The sequence below is a fragment of the Parastagonospora nodorum genome (genome assembly GCF_000146915.1).
Source record: "Parastagonospora nodorum SN15 chromosome Unknown scaffold_39, whole genome shotgun sequence".
NCBI lineage: Eukaryota > Fungi > Ascomycota > Dothideomycetes > Pleosporales > Phaeosphaeriaceae > Parastagonospora > Parastagonospora nodorum.
The window spans coordinates 32,711-47,188 of record NW_001884587.1 but is presented as its reverse complement, the minus strand read 5'-3'; the positions used below and the strand labels follow the sequence as shown (position 1 = coordinate 47,188).

At 53.8% G+C, this 14,478-nt stretch overlaps 7 protein-coding genes across 7 annotated transcripts; 5 read left to right on the top strand and 2 right to left on the bottom strand.

The window, feature by feature from the left end:
* Window positions 1-1,156: 1,156 nt before the first annotated feature.
* Window positions 1,157-2,690, top strand: SNOG_15561 (hypothetical protein; the record flags this gene model as incomplete). Its single annotated transcript, XM_001805655.1, has 4 exons — window positions 1,157-1,500; window positions 1,575-1,686; window positions 1,986-2,087; window positions 2,139-2,690. 4 exons carry the CDS (start codon window positions 1,157-1,159, stop codon window positions 2,688-2,690), a joined length of 1,110 nt encoding a protein of 369 aa, XP_001805707.1.
* Window positions 2,691-3,325: 635 nt separating this feature from the next.
* On the bottom strand, window positions 3,326-6,376 carry SNOG_15560 (hypothetical protein; the record flags this gene model as incomplete). Its single annotated transcript, XM_001805654.1, has 1 exon — window positions 3,326-6,376. The coding sequence occupies one exon, from the start codon at window positions 6,374-6,376 to the stop codon at window positions 3,326-3,328; it is 3,051 nt and encodes a 1,016-aa protein (XP_001805706.1).
* A 300-nt stretch (window positions 6,377-6,676) lies between these two features.
* SNOG_15559 (hypothetical protein) lies at window positions 6,677-6,978 on the top strand (the record flags this gene model as incomplete). Its single annotated transcript, XM_001805653.1, has 2 exons — window positions 6,677-6,795; window positions 6,852-6,978. The coding sequence occupies 2 exons, from the start codon at window positions 6,677-6,679 to the stop codon at window positions 6,976-6,978; spliced, it is 246 nt and encodes an 81-aa protein (XP_001805705.1).
* Window positions 6,979-7,347: 369 nt separating this feature from the next.
* On the top strand, window positions 7,348-9,610 carry SNOG_15558 (hypothetical protein; the record flags this gene model as incomplete). Its single annotated transcript, XM_001805652.1, has 2 exons — window positions 7,348-7,532; window positions 7,768-9,610. The coding sequence occupies 2 exons, from the start codon at window positions 7,348-7,350 to the stop codon at window positions 9,608-9,610; spliced, it is 2,028 nt and encodes a 675-aa protein (XP_001805704.1).
* A 132-nt stretch (window positions 9,611-9,742) lies between these two features.
* SNOG_15557 (hypothetical protein) lies at window positions 9,743-10,975 on the bottom strand (the record flags this gene model as incomplete). Its single annotated transcript, XM_001805651.1, has 2 exons — window positions 9,743-10,557; window positions 10,810-10,975. The coding sequence occupies 2 exons, from the start codon at window positions 10,973-10,975 to the stop codon at window positions 9,743-9,745; spliced, it is 981 nt and encodes a 326-aa protein (XP_001805703.1).
* A 1,369-nt stretch (window positions 10,976-12,344) lies between these two features.
* On the top strand, window positions 12,345-13,602 carry SNOG_15556 (hypothetical protein; the record flags this gene model as incomplete). Its single annotated transcript, XM_001805650.1, is given in 3 exon segments — window positions 12,345-12,441; window positions 12,461-12,956; window positions 13,006-13,602. The coding sequence occupies 3 exon segments, from the start codon at window positions 12,345-12,347 to the stop codon at window positions 13,532-13,534; spliced, it is 1,122 nt and encodes a 373-aa protein (XP_001805702.1). The 3' UTR covers window positions 13,535-13,602.
* Window positions 13,603-13,787: 185 nt separating this feature from the next.
* On the top strand, window positions 13,788-14,386 carry SNOG_15555 (hypothetical protein; the record flags this gene model as incomplete). The annotated part of the gene is made up of 2 exons (XM_001805649.1): window positions 13,788-14,151; window positions 14,274-14,386. 2 exons carry the CDS (start codon window positions 13,788-13,790, stop codon window positions 14,384-14,386), a joined length of 477 nt encoding a protein of 158 aa, XP_001805701.1.
* Between the last annotated feature and the right edge of the window lie 92 nt (window positions 14,387-14,478).

Sequence of the window (14,478 nt, the reverse complement as noted above, 5' to 3'; positions counted from 1 at the left end):
GATAGGCTTATTATCGTATTCAGAATGTGTGCACCCCCTCTCCAGCTTAACCATACAACGAGCAGGACACCTCCGTATGCTCCTATTGGCGGATTTCCTTACAGATGCTAATAAGGGCCTAGATAGCCGTTGACAGATGTCACTTTTAGACTGAACCATATAATTCTAACCTCTAAAAAGGCTGCCTGCTTATGATATCATCAGGTACATCATTGTTCGTCATAGATATTCTTAGAACAGCTGAATCAGGGGGGGTGCGCATCTTCTGAATAGCACCGATATTTATAACATTCTGTTGCTTGCATGTTATGTCACTGATGTGGCATATAATTCAGTTAAGCAAGAAACAGGCCTGAGAACCTTTGACGGATGCACTGATCGATTACTTTGTTCGGCACGAATCGATATGGGAACATCGATGTCTCACAAGGCAGACACAGTAAAGTGAGGCTAGTGGCTGACCTCAGAAGCGTGCAGGGGCCGTTCATGTCTACTACATACCCTCCGACACGAGATCATGGCAAGTACCGTCTTCAAACAAAATTCCGAAATAATGCCGACATGGTACAAGTGGGCACATGAGGTGTGGGACTTCATGGCTAGGCCGGCATGTCACTACCTTCCTAGGTACTTCTAAGAAGCTAGCAGCATGCTTGGACACATGTGTGACATGAACACAAGCTTTCGGCAGATGATACGATATCAGCGGCTACCGTTGTAGATAACGACGCAAGACGAACGGGTCGCGGTGAAGGTGGGGATGCGGGGGGTAGGGCAGAGATCCGAGTCGCAGAGAGGCATGGAAGCATTCTCGATAGTAGCCATAGCGTGGAACTCTCTTTTTCGTTTTTTGAGCTTCGCTGGTCTGCTAGCCAATCGCGGTGACAGTTTGGATGGCTAGCTTGCTTCACCCGATTTTAAGGTTGCGATTGGTATCTAGCTCCCGAGATGGCTTCGAGTAGGTTCAATCCGGCCCTTCTCACCCGCTCGAGCCTCATCTGAGGTAAGAATAGAGCAAGTCAAGAAATCGTACGCGTTGTCTGACTAGGAAGCCTTTGATACCTAAGTATAAAAGCCAACATGTTTTCGATCAAGTTGCTTACAATTCGACATTCTTTGCAACTGCACTGCACGAACACAAGCATCCTACTTAGCCATGTACATCTTCATTATTTACATACTCTTTGTTGCGATAGCAGCAAGTCAAGTTTTCAAGAGGATCAAGGCGTTCAGGTCTCCATTGAGAGAAGTCCCAGGACCATGGTATGCTCCTCTCACGACACTACATTTGCAGTACCTCTTCTCGACTGGCAATATCTGGAAATATGTTGAGAAGGGCCACAAATGCTATGGGCCTATCATGCGCGTTGGACCTCGCCAAGTGTGGATCTCAGACAAGGACGCCATGAAGCAGATTCTGGTCAAACAGGATTTGCCAAAGGTCGCTATGTATGCGGAGATTTCGAGGGACAGGGCGAGCCCAGGGCTGTTTGGTGAGATGTGAGTGACTGTATTCCCCCTAGATTTGACTTTGCCGGAGACTGACTGGATACAAGCCGCCACGAGCCTCACAGACGCCTCAAGCGCTTTTTGTCGCCTGCATTCACTGTAGCGTACGTCGATAACTTGGAGGTGCACTTCCAGAAAATTGTACGTGATCTGCTCAACAAGTACCAAAGCAAGGTCGTGAGCAGCGCGGCTTCTGAACGCGGCTTCGAAACAGACTTCATGGAAGATCTGCACAACGTTGCTCTTGATATGTAAGTTCCTTTGCACTCTGTCTTATATGTACTCACTCTGTCGTTGCAGAATGGGAGAATGCTCGTTCGGCAAAGGGTTCGGCCAAACGAACCCGGAAAGCAAGGGAGAAGACGGTGTAGATGAAAGAATCTGGAAGTCGATTCCACGCTCCATCTTTGACGGCTTGAGCAAACGCTACCAGGTATGTGCGTCCGGTCCACAGTGATCCATCCATTTATTTTCAGTTCTTTGCAGAACTAACGTTTTACAAGACTGTGTATATCAAGAAACTCATCAGGTTTTTCGTAATGGACATCAAGTTCGATTGGCCTGCAGAAATGATCGCAGTGAGTCATCGTACATACGCGTACCCGCTCGATTGCACTAACTTTTCTTAGGCCATCGAAGCCGTCATATACAGGCGACAACAGACCTCGGGCACCGAGCGTCAAGATCTGCTCCAACACTTGCTGGAGCAAGGCAAGCGACCAGATACTGGAGTTACCATGAATACCCGCGACATCACCGACCAAATGGCTGAAATTCTACTCGCCGGATCCGAAACAACCTCCGGAACGCTAGCCTGCTTGTTCCTCGAACTTGCCCGGAACCCAGTCGTGTATAACAAGCTTCTAGAATCCCTGCCCAGCGCCTCACTCGCCGATGACATCGTCTCCAGCAAAACGGTCCGCACCGAGTCGCAATATGAGTACCTGGAGGCATGCATCAAGGAAAACCTGCGCTTGCATCCGATTGCGTCTGAGATGGGGCGCCGGACTGGAACTGAGTGGGTCAATTTGATGGGCTACGATCTCCCTCCGCATACCGTGGTGTCCGCTTCGTATCGTGCTTTGCACCTCAACGAGGAGTACTGGCCCCAAGCGCAGCGGTTCTGGCCCGAAAGGTTCTTGGCGAAGGACAAGAGAGGTGACGCGCCTGCTGCCGAGTAAGTCTCCCCCAAGTTGCTTGGATGAGGTCAACCTGACACTTGCTATCTAGTATGGACGCGTATTACCCCTTCTCAGGAGGCAAGCACTCGTGCATTGGAATCAAGTAAGTCTACCACACCTCGAGACGGCCGGGAATACCATGATTAACACTTCGATAGCTTCGCCTGGTCCGAAATGAGAATTGTCGCAGCCAGCATTCTTTCTAGATTCAGACTGTTCGAAGTGTCTAACCAGGAAGTTGACTTCAGGCAGTATATTACTATGCAATTTGCTACAGGCGAATGGAAGGTTATTCTCGAGCCTAGGCAGGTTGAGATGAGCTGAACAGTGTAGCAAGAATATGTATTGAGAAGAGGCGATGGTATTAAAATTCGCACAGCCTCCGGCTGCTCGTGTGATGACACTGCATCCACAGCATAATACCAAGTATGTACAAGAAGATTATGTAAACGCTCCGAAACCTTGAAACCTTGACCCTATGCTCGCTCACGTGGAGCTACCTGTAGAAAAAGTGTACAAAGGGAAGAGGGTGCATGACATGCCCAGGGGTATCAATACTATGCACAGCACTTTTCGAGATCCCCCTAAGCATCCTATGAGAGAAACTGACATAGGAAAAATGCGTTCTGCATTGTTTACTCCAACACGGGCTTCCCGCCTCTCAAGAAGATCCGCTTTGTACCGCCGACCTTGCCTAGATCACCAAACTCTGGCTTTTTTCCTCCAGCGCGACTATCTGAGCGGGACTCACTCCTGCTGTCGGCTCTCTCTTCGCGTTGTTGGGGCGTGTGATTCACCGGCATTACGCTGCCAGATACGGTGCGTGCTTGCTTCATCATGCCCTCGATCCATTCGAGCTTCTCCCCGCTAAGGTCAAGCTTTTTGGCCTTGGGACCGGCGAGTCCGGCTTCGTTGCCTGTCCAGGAGCGCTGCGAAGAGTTTGTGGAGGGTACGGAAGGCTCCTCTGCAATACCCGGAGTTGAGGCAAAACTGGGCATGGGATGTACTGCATCATCGATTGACACACCAGTAGTCGAAGACTTGGTGGGCGTCGTCAGAGGGCTTGCTGTAGGTCGGCCGCTACTAATACGTCGGTCCTGTCTTCCCGCTGCACTCTCGGGGCGGCTGGGTGAGTTTGTGCTGTCGTTATTCTTGACTTCCAAGCCTAGGATTTCGAATTTACCGTCACTAGCGGTTCGTCGTCCATGATGCTCTGCGTACTGTCTTAGGTATTCACCAAGGTCTGCCCAGCCACCCCCGACACGGACCATGACTCTTTCACCATTCTCTCCAACGCGGCGAATGAACAGCTTAACTGGCTGTTCCTTTCCTGGTTGAGTGAGGTGATATAATTTGATGTCGTTGTCAGTTCGTGAGGCTGCGGCAGATTTGCGGCCAGAGGCGATACTGTCGAATTCGTTCTTCGCGGGCGACAAGGTCAGTTCTGGTGACTTCAGTCCGCTCACAGAGCGGGCAGCGCGGAGGTAATTCCTGCTGCCTCTGTTTGCAAGACCACGCGACGGCTTGACCTCTGGAGAGTCTGCACTAGGACCCGAGGTGAGGCGAATGTGAGCTGGGATGGTAGTGAGAATGTCTGAAATCTTGCGCTCAAGGTCCTCGGCGCTGGACTTTTGACTGAACTGTGTCGGTGGCCACGGTGCGCTATCAATGCTGTTTTCGATGATGTTTCGACCGAGACGCCGCTTTGCCATGGCAGCATTAAGCTCCGGACGAGGTGCTCTGACAGATCGGTTGGTTGCATTGCGGACTGAGGGAGAATCTTCAATGTAACTAGGAGGGCTCGAATCATCAAAGGAAATGTTTGAGGAAACAGAGCCCTGGCTACCCCTTCGTGATCGCGGCGTCTGAGGAGGTTCTGGCATCGGGCCGTCCTGCCCATCGTTGGTGATGATGACGGGGTTTTCGGAGATGCCCGTGGGGTTGCGGCGCAAAGGCACTTCCTCTGGCACTGGCTCGACTACTTGGCCGTGCTCAGCCTGAAGAGCCTCGTGCGGCGATTGTACGGGAATGGCAGCCTCCAGGGTATCCTCCAGGTCGTCCAAATCATTGTGGACCACGGTGTCACCCTCGTCAAATTCTGACTCTTCGTCCTCTTCCACTTGGGCGATGTCATTGCGGGAAATAGGATCTGCCATTCTCTGTTCGACACCGCCTGAGGCGAACAATTCATCTGAACCATTGACATTTATGAAGGATGATCCAGCCCTCACAGCGCCGGCCTCGTTGGTGGGCGAGGCGATGGCATCTGTCATGAACCAAGGCTTCTTGCTCGGCGTTGACCTGTTGGAAGATGACCCCGTAGTGATTTCGCGAACCCGAGGGCTTCCCAGTCCCGGCGAGTTTACGGGTGTGTATGATATCTCACGATGGACAACGTTGGAATCTGAAACGATTCTTCGCGTCACCTTTGCAGGAGTTGTGGTAGGCGCAGCGTTGCCGTTTGGCGAGTTGGTTGCTTTGTCCACGGGCTGAAGAACGACGCCAGTAGGATGGTCTTGAACGACGCTTCCAAACTCGGGCTGTGCTGCAACAGCGGCGGTAGACTGGGGTGCGGGCTCGTTGCTAGCTGCAATGTGCGTCGTGGGGGCCCTCTGTTGTTCATATTTCCTCCGGAGATCAAAGTCCATGACCTTTGTCCTCGAATCGTGTGACCAGCGGCCATAGTCGGTCTCGATAGCCTCAAATGTATCAATCCATCTGTCTGGTATGCAGTCGTCGCGTCCTTCGAGGTTGTCCAACATCCTATCTAGACGCTTTCCAAGGTCACTGACTTTGTTTCCCAGCACAGCAGAGATGGTGTCAACGGCATCCTTCCACTGGGCAAAAGCAGCATCGGAGGTATCGACGGGTGGGTCGATTGCATCCCAGCCTAATCGCATCGCCTTTTGCGCGGTGCTAAGGTCGTCGAGGTAGCGGGGTACTTCGCGGAGGGTCGATATGCGGGCGGTCCACGTGTTCAGGCGGTCTTTTAGCTGGGCGTGGTGTGGCAGTGCGGATAGGAGGGTTTGTGTGATAAGGAAGGAGAAGTCGTCTATGGGCTTGTAGCTCTGGCGGGTCGCTTCGTAGCCGGCAGAGGACGGGCGCGACCTGCCGCTCGGGTGCATATCGAGGACGTGTTCTTTCAGCTCTTCAACATCCAGCTTGAGCATCTCGTCCTCGATGTCGTCCAGGCGGGCCTCATGTGACTCCACCTCGACGGACAGTATAGAGCCCCAGTACTCCAGCGGCGGGAGGGCGTTGGTGAGGTCTGCGTCGCCGACGTGTTCCCTAATACGCAGCTCGAGACTTCTCCGGCGCTTCTCGCGGTACTCGTCGCTCGGCTGCTCGAAGCTGCCGGACCAGCCCCATTGCTCGATTTCGCTGCACCAGCTCTTGAGGCGCTGCGCAGCCTTGGCAACGCGCGCACCCAGATCGCGCTCGGCGGCGGTGAGCGAGTCGATACAGGCGAAGATCTTGTACTCGTCGCACGTGGTGTCGAACGGGACGGGGCGCTGGGTGAAGGCGCGGAGGGTGGTGTCGGGCGACAGATCGCGCAGGCGGCCCTCTTCAGAGCTGCCGTGCATGCGTCCACGTCGTCCTCCAGGCGACATTGTGGGCGAGGGCGCTCGGCGTGGTGTCGCAGCAATGGGCGGGGCCAGACGCAGTGGCGACGATAGGCCGGCCATGGCGATGGGCGTCCAGAGGAAAGAGCGAGTGCGCAAACATGTGCATGTGCAAGTGCAAGTGCAAGTGCAAGTGCAATGGCGGATTGATGTCTGAGACAACGGGGGACGGCGTGTTGGTCGGCGTGCTGATGATGTTGCTGCTGCTGCTGTAGCTCTGTGTATGTTAGTATCCCTTTGTCTACACGCCCCGTGAGTGCCGCGCTGCCTGCAGCTCAATGTTGTGAAGCATCTCGCGCCCAACGCTGTTGCTCAGCAGCATATTGCTCGCATGGATCGCCGCGCGCTAGGCCGCAGTCGCACATGGCGCCAGATCCCGCAGCCATCGATCCATTTCACGGGTCCATGAACACCATGCTCATAAGCAGCCGTCTATACAATCCATATACAAGCCTGCCTCGCTCTGTCCTCGCCTTTACCAAGTAGGTACACCTCCACGTGCGCGTGACTCGTCATGTTCCACAAATGTACACCCCAGCCGGCCATCACCACCCACAGGGACTCCGCTCGTCATCGTGCTCACCACAACACCGCTTATCGGAACTGACACTGATCATAATGGGAGCCTTGTACACTCGTCCCGTCCTCGTCCAAGTGCGGAATGAACACGCGGTATCGCTACCCGAGTCCCTTCACCCAAAGACTTACTCCGGTACCCCGCCTGCACACCCGCGTCATTGTATGCTGCCAAGAGAATACTCGCATGTATTTATCTGCCTGACCTTCCTGCTCGCGTTAGCAGTTTGCTCGCATGCCTCGCCGTCATGCTGTGCCTGTCCACAATAAGCCTCATCTCCAGCATTAGAGCCGGCAAGAGCAGGGAAAATCCGTCAGGCTTCCCAATCATCGCTCGGCCGGCATTTGACCTAGTCGTCGTATTTGGTCCGACTTGAAAAAGTACATAAAGTACCCGTCCACCGTTGCCTATAGAGAAACCCACCATTACCGCCGCTCAACGCGTGCTACCCAACAACATGAAGACTTCTCTGTTCTTGCTAAGCGCGATTGGCGCTCAGGCCTGCCAGCGGGAGCGTGCTTTTGTGCACCACAGCCACCCACATGTCAAGAGGCAAACCTCAAATGCCACCTTCCCACCTGCTCTGGATCCCAATGAACAGATTCTGCTCAACTCATTCGACAACACCTCCATCGCAGAATGGTCCTACTACTACAGTGCGGCATTTGTTACTCCCGATCGGCAATTGCTAACACCCGGCAGCCCATGGCGATCACGTCGCCGGCCGAAATAAGACCATGGCCCAGTGGACCGCCGACAAGTGGGCAGATTACGGCTTCAAGTCTCGCCTAGACGAATACTGTAAGCCCTTGAAACCTATTGTTGCATACTAGAGACTATACAACTTGGAGCTTGAAAATACATATTCTAATCACAGCCTAGTCGTCTTCCTCAACTACCCGGTTTCAAACTCCCTGCTCCTCACATATCCCAATGGCAGCACATACAAGCCAACTTTGAAAGAGGACATTCTTGAAGAGGATCCGACCACCAGCTATCCCAACAGTGTCCCAACCTTCCATGGCTACTCTTTCAGCGGCAACGCATCTGCAGAATACGTCTACGTTGGCCGAGGCCAGCAAGTTGACTTCCAGCGACTACTTGCATTGGGTGTAGATCTGAAAGGCAAGATCGCGCTTGCAAAGTACGGCGGTCCCTTCCGTGGACTCAAGGTTAAGAACGCGCAAGACCATGGCATGATTGGAACTGTCATCTTCTCAGACCCCGGCGACGATGGCAATATGACCGAAGCCAAAGGAGTCGCTGCCTACCCCAACGGACCTGCAAGGAATCCTACGACTGTTCAGCGTGGAAGTGTTCAGTTCTTGTCGACATACCCAGGAGACCCTACTACACCCGGCTATGTTTCCAAACCTGATTCCGAGCGGGCTGATCGCACCAACATCACGCCTCAGATCCCTTCCCTGCCAATCTCATGGATCGAGGCCCAACCTCTCCTGAAGGCACTGAATGGATTTGGCACCAACGGCACGGCGGTAAACAGGACCGGCTGGGTCGGTGCCATCCCGGGCGTAACCTACAGCACCGGAGCCGGCTCAGGCGCCACCCTCTCTATGAGCAATTTGATGAACGACACCTACGGCACCATCTGGAATGCCGTCGGTGTCATCAATGGTACCGCCCAAGACGAAGTCATCATCGTCGGTAATCACCGCGACGCCTGGATCGTTGGCGGCGCCGCAGACCCCAACTCTGGGTCCGCCGTGCTCATCGAGCTCGCGAAAGCCTTCGGCAAGCTCACTGCCACGGGCTGGAAACCAGCTCGCACCATCGTTTTGTGCAGCTGGGACGCAGAGGAGTATGGCCTTGTTGGCAGCACGGAGTGGATGGAAGAATACATTCCTTGGCTCAAAAATGCCGCCGTGTCGTATTTGAACATTGATGTTGCGGTTGCTGGACCAATTCCGGATATTTCTGCAACACCGGATCTGCACAGCATTGGCACGAGCTTAATGAAGAAAATCACCTACCCGTACCGCGGCGCTTCGGATCTGACGCTATACGACGTTTGGATGCATGAGAGTGGCGGTGAGGTTGGTGTCTTGGGCAGCGGAAGCGACTACACCGCTTTTCTACATCGCGGTATCGCTGCTATTGATATGGGAAGTGGCGGAGGCCCCATGGACCCCGTCTATCCATACCATTCCAATTACGACAGCTATGCGTGGATGGAACGGTTTGGTGATCCAGGATTCCATACACACAAGGCCATGGGACAGTACCTGACGCTACTGCTCTACCACATGGTCAACGATGCGGTTGTACCGCTCGAGCCATCAGGCTATGTATCCGAGTTCAAGAAGTACTTTGAGGACTTGGAGACCACTGTCGGATCATCAAACTACACGATCGATCTCTCGCCCCTAACCGCTGCAATTTCGAGCTTCTCAGCATCAGCAAGCGAATTCGAAGCTCTGCGATCCCAGGCTTTGGCTACGAATGACACTGCCCTCCTGACTGTCCAAAACCACAAAGCCCGCGATTTCTCGCGCGGTTTCACGTCGCAGGGCGGTCTGCCGACGAGAGAGTTCTATCGGCATACCATCTTCGCTCCGGGTCGTGACACGGGATATGCCCCGGTAACGTTCCCTGGCATCACAGAGAGCATCACGTTTGATAAGAATCAAACATTGGCGCAGAGTTGGGTGAAGAAGACGGCTGACGCGATCCTAGTCGCGGCGAGCGTGTTGAAGACGTAAGATGTGAACGAAAGCGAACGTGAAAATAGACAGTAGGAGAAAAGGCTGTATGCCGGTAGTAGTGATAATGAATAATGCGTTGATCATGAGTATGAATGGTTCCTGCATCTTGCACCTGTATGCATGTGCTCTCTACCCACCGCCGACCTCCACCAAGATCTTGACCTGATTATCCTTGTCATGTATCAAACTCTTGAACCCCTTCTCCTCCACCTCCGTCAGCTTGATCTTCTGGGTAATCATCGCGTGCGGCTGCATGCTTCCGTTGGACAGCGCATCTAGCACTTCTTGGAAATCGCCCACCGCGTACGTTGCGATGCCCATGTACATCCTCTCCTTGAAGTTGAAATCATTGGTGTTGATTGTGCATGGCTTTTCCCAGATCGCAATGTTGACGATACACCCTCGTGCGCGGGTTGCGTGGACGGCTTGATCGAGCGCAGCCTGTACGCCGGCGCAGTCGAACGTAACGTGTGCGCCTTTATTGTCGGTGAGCTTACGAGTTCGCGCAATCATGTCTTCTTTCGTGGGATCAATAATGTGGTGTGCGCCAAATTTCTTCGCGAATTCCTGGCGTTTCTTGCTGACTTCGGAGACGATGATGTTTTTACATCCGTTGGCCTTCAACGCCAGGATGGTACTGATTCCAATAGGTCCGCCGCCGAGTATTAATGCCGTATCGTCCTTCTTGAATGGACTGACCTTCACTGCATGCCATCCCACCGCCAGTGGCTCGACTAGCGCACCGATCTCCAAGGGTACATTGTCAGGTAGGTGGTAGAGAGTTGACTCAGGAACGACAATGTGGTCCGCGAGGCCGCCTCCCCAGCCTGACAGTCCAACGAAGCCGTTCTGCCAACAGCAATTTTGGAGTCCTTCTTCACAGGCGCCGCATGTGCCGTCGTAGATGATGGGCTGGACGACGACACGATCGCCGGGCTTGTAGGCTGTTACGCCTTGACCGACTGTTTCGACGGTCCCGCTGAATTCATGTCCAAAGGTTAGGGGGACAGACTCCCCAGTAATAGGATGGGGAGTTGTTGGGCAGAGATTGGGGCCGCCTAGATATCTAGATCATGGTGTCAATACACGTCTCGTTCGTGTGTACTTTGTATACTCAAGTTACGTACTCGTGCAGATCTAGGTTGCGGGTTAATACGGTACTCTTTTAGTTGGTACAAATACGGAGCTATGTTTACCTGTTCCACAGATTCCCACCCACGCCGGCTTGACTTTGACTTGTCCTGCTTTCGCTTCTGGGATCGGAATCTTTTCGTATCGAAGATCATTTTTGCCGTGGAATCGGATCGCATTCATCGTTCCATCGCCATCTGGAGGAGGCTGGAAAGTTTCTGAGGAAGTCATGACTGCAATTGTATACTAACTTGGAGAAAAAGACGAAGAGACGAAGAGATCACGGTGACGATTTTCAAGAGAGAAACAGGAGTAATGTTGATGGAAGATGGACGAAAGGGACTGGATTTCAAAAGTGACCATGACGCCAGAGAGTGGAGCTATCTCTTTGCAACGAGGCTGTGCCCACCTTCCCCGGATCAACAGATACGGCTTTTGTCAAGCCATGTTTGTCGACGGGCCTGGATCCGCGTTCTCTATGACTACACTATTCGATGGCACGAGGGACGCGAAGAGTGACGCGACTAGCCGGTATACCCAATTCGGAAACTTCCACAGCTTCACCCCGCATCGTTAACGCGGGGTACCAACTTGGAACTCGTGGAGCGCCTGGCGGTCCACATGTGGCTTCCCGGCAAGCTGTATAAGATACGCGGCCCGAGGCTGGCCGTGGCTCTTGCATACATACAGGGCGACGGCTGCCACAAAATCACCTCGTGCTATATCGCGCAAACTATGCTCCGCGTCCTGGACCTCTCCGACTTTCAGGGGACACTTGCCACTTTTCATGGCTTGTTACCGCGCCATGCAGCGGGAGAAAAGAGCGAGAGAATTCATTGTCACCATCTCCAGGGAGAAAGCCACTCGACGTATGCGGTCAGAGGTTGAGCAGTAGACATGTTGCAGTCGTAAAAAATAGGTGATGACGTCGGCAGCCCTTGACTTCATCGATGCTAGCCTAAGCGACCTGACACAACCTCGTGGGAACAACGCCCCGACCGAGACGAGCGTCGGGAATCTGTCGACCTTTTTCGAGGCGAGGCCTTGATCTTGGCAACCGCCTGTGCGGCTTGCTGCATGCGGTCATTACTCGAGCAGAATTCTACCGGTGCGACAGCGATACAGTAGGCCTGAGGGATGTCGCGGAGGGCAATGATGCAACGCGCGAAAGCATGTCACACTCTGACCAATGCTGCTGCTGCCGCTTCAACGCTTCAACAGCAAAAAAGAGTCTTTGGCGGTCCAGCCCTAGCCGGTGGCCCAAAAAAATGGCAACCTTGCAAGTGGTTAACACGTCGTTGACGCGACAGTGACGAGGGCAGTAATGTCAAAATGTAGCTAACCACTGCTGCACCCAATCAGGCAGTGCAGCCGGGCCGTTACGGCGGGGACAGTACATCTCTCGGTCAACAAAGATGACCTCACTGGTGGATGGCATTGAGCCACTTTTCGAGAGCGCGAACATTTGGGAGCCTTCAAAACGAGAAGCTGCCCCTCAACACCTGCCCCTCCATCTCTCTGCACGTCACAACTTTCCAGACGCATAATTCACAACTATCAATTCACAAACACAAAAAAAAACCTAGCACAATCATACACCATGGGTTACCCCGACACAACTGACGCATTTGCCGTCACTGACATCAAAAACTGGTCTACCTTCACCCGCAAGGAGGTGAGCAGATCCATGCATCGCTGTGCGGACAGCACTGACAGCGCTTCAGCTCCCCCTCAAAAAGTTCGAGGAGCACGATGTCGATATTGCCATTGATGCCTGCGGTGTCTGCGCTTCCGACGTTCACACCATCACCGGAGGATGGGGAGAGGACATACCCCTTCCTCTCTGCGTAGGACACGAGGTCATTGGAAAGGTCATCAAGGTCGGCTCCAAGGTCACCAAGGTCAAGGTTGGCGACCGCGCTGGTGTCGGTGCGCAGATTGGTGCCGATCTGACTTGCGACAACTGCAAGGCGGACCAGGAGAACTACTGCCCTAACCAGGTTGACACGTACGGCGCAAAGTACCCCGACGGCACTGTCTCACAGGGAGGATACTCCAGCCACATTCGCGCGCACGAGTACTTCACCTTCAAGATCCCAGACAGCCTCGACACTGCATTGGCCGCACCTATGCTGTGCGCCGGTCTGACCACATACTCTCCTCTCAAGAGGTTAGGAGCTGGCCCCGGCAAGAAGGTCGCCATTGTTGGACTGTAAGTCAATTGCTCCATGATGTCAAAGAGCTCTACTGACAGCCGCTAGGGGTGGTCTTGGTCACTTCGGTGTCCTCTGGTCCGTTGCCATGGGCGCGGAGACCTATGTCATCTCCCACTCCCCAAGCAAGAAGGAGGATGCGCTTAAGATGGGTGCGAAGGACTTCCTGGTCACCAGCGAGAAGGGCTGGAACGAGAAGTACAAGTACAAGTTTGACTTTATCATCAACACGGCCGACGCTACCGACAAGTTCGATCTGACCGAGTACTTCTCGACCCTCAAGATCAACGGCACCTTCCACATGGTCGGCTTCCCCGACAACCCGCTCCCTGGCTTCAACGCCCAGATCTTCGCTTCCAACGGTAACTACATGGGCGCATCGCACATTGGTAACCGCCCCGAGATGGAGGAGATGCTCGAGCTTGCCAGCAAGCAGAACATCAAGTCGTGGGTGCAGACGATCAAGCTTAGCGAGGCTGGCTGCAAGGAGGCTGTCGAGCGGGTGTACAAGAACGACAACGTCCGCTACAGGCTGACCTTGGTCGACTTCGACGATGTCTTTGGAAAGAGGGCATAAGCGTCGGATGTGTCAGGCCTTTAATGAAACTCAATGATAGCTTTGATGAATTGTTGCATTCTCTGAACATACTGCTCGTCCCTGATGCCGTCATAGTGTCTTTGTCTATACCCCACCATGTGTGCACGAGCCTTGTAACTAGACGCGTCGCATGTGCCCCACCAAACTTGTCACAGCGCGTACCCTCGTTCCCAACCTCAAGCTTGCTACTACATACGACCACCTCGCTTGCAGACCTCGCCCTTAGCTCACGATGCCTACGATTCCTCTTCACATCCGCCCACCCACATCCAGGCCAACAGCAAACCCCCTCCCCAAACTCCTCCACACCCCCTCCGGCCTCGCTATCCTTGAGCTCCAAGGTACATTTCACTTCCCTCCACCCTCGGACCCGTCTGGCAGCACACAGCTCGGCAAACTCGTCTTTCCCTTGTACAATCCCTTGATCAACGACCCCGCAGACACCAAGTGGATGAAGCGCGTGTACCTGTATGTGGGCAAGGGGCAGAGGATGACAGGTGAGGTGAAGAAGCTGGGGAGGCCGTTGGGCGTTGTGCGCAAGGTCGGTGGAGATGGCCATGGAGATCTAGACATGGACCGCGAAGGCAATGAGGAGGGTGAGTTGGAGATGGTGGATGTGGTGAGGTGGAAGCTCGTTTTCTCGAGTAGGCCGGAACCCGTGGGGGCGGGTGTGGAGGAGGAAGGATGAAGAGGCACGGTTCATGCTACACCAGCCCAGCAACGTGCTCACGTGCCATGGCTTGGACGAGCGGCAAGATAACAACTTATCCATTCCCATATGGCATGACGAAAGCAACCTCCCAACGCTGCTCTGCGACACATCGAATCTAGCGTAGGGCCCAGGGCGCACGACACAGCGCGTCTGCCTCAAACCGGGTTACAAAACACCTCTCGATATTGCGACTCCAGGAATAGACAGTAAT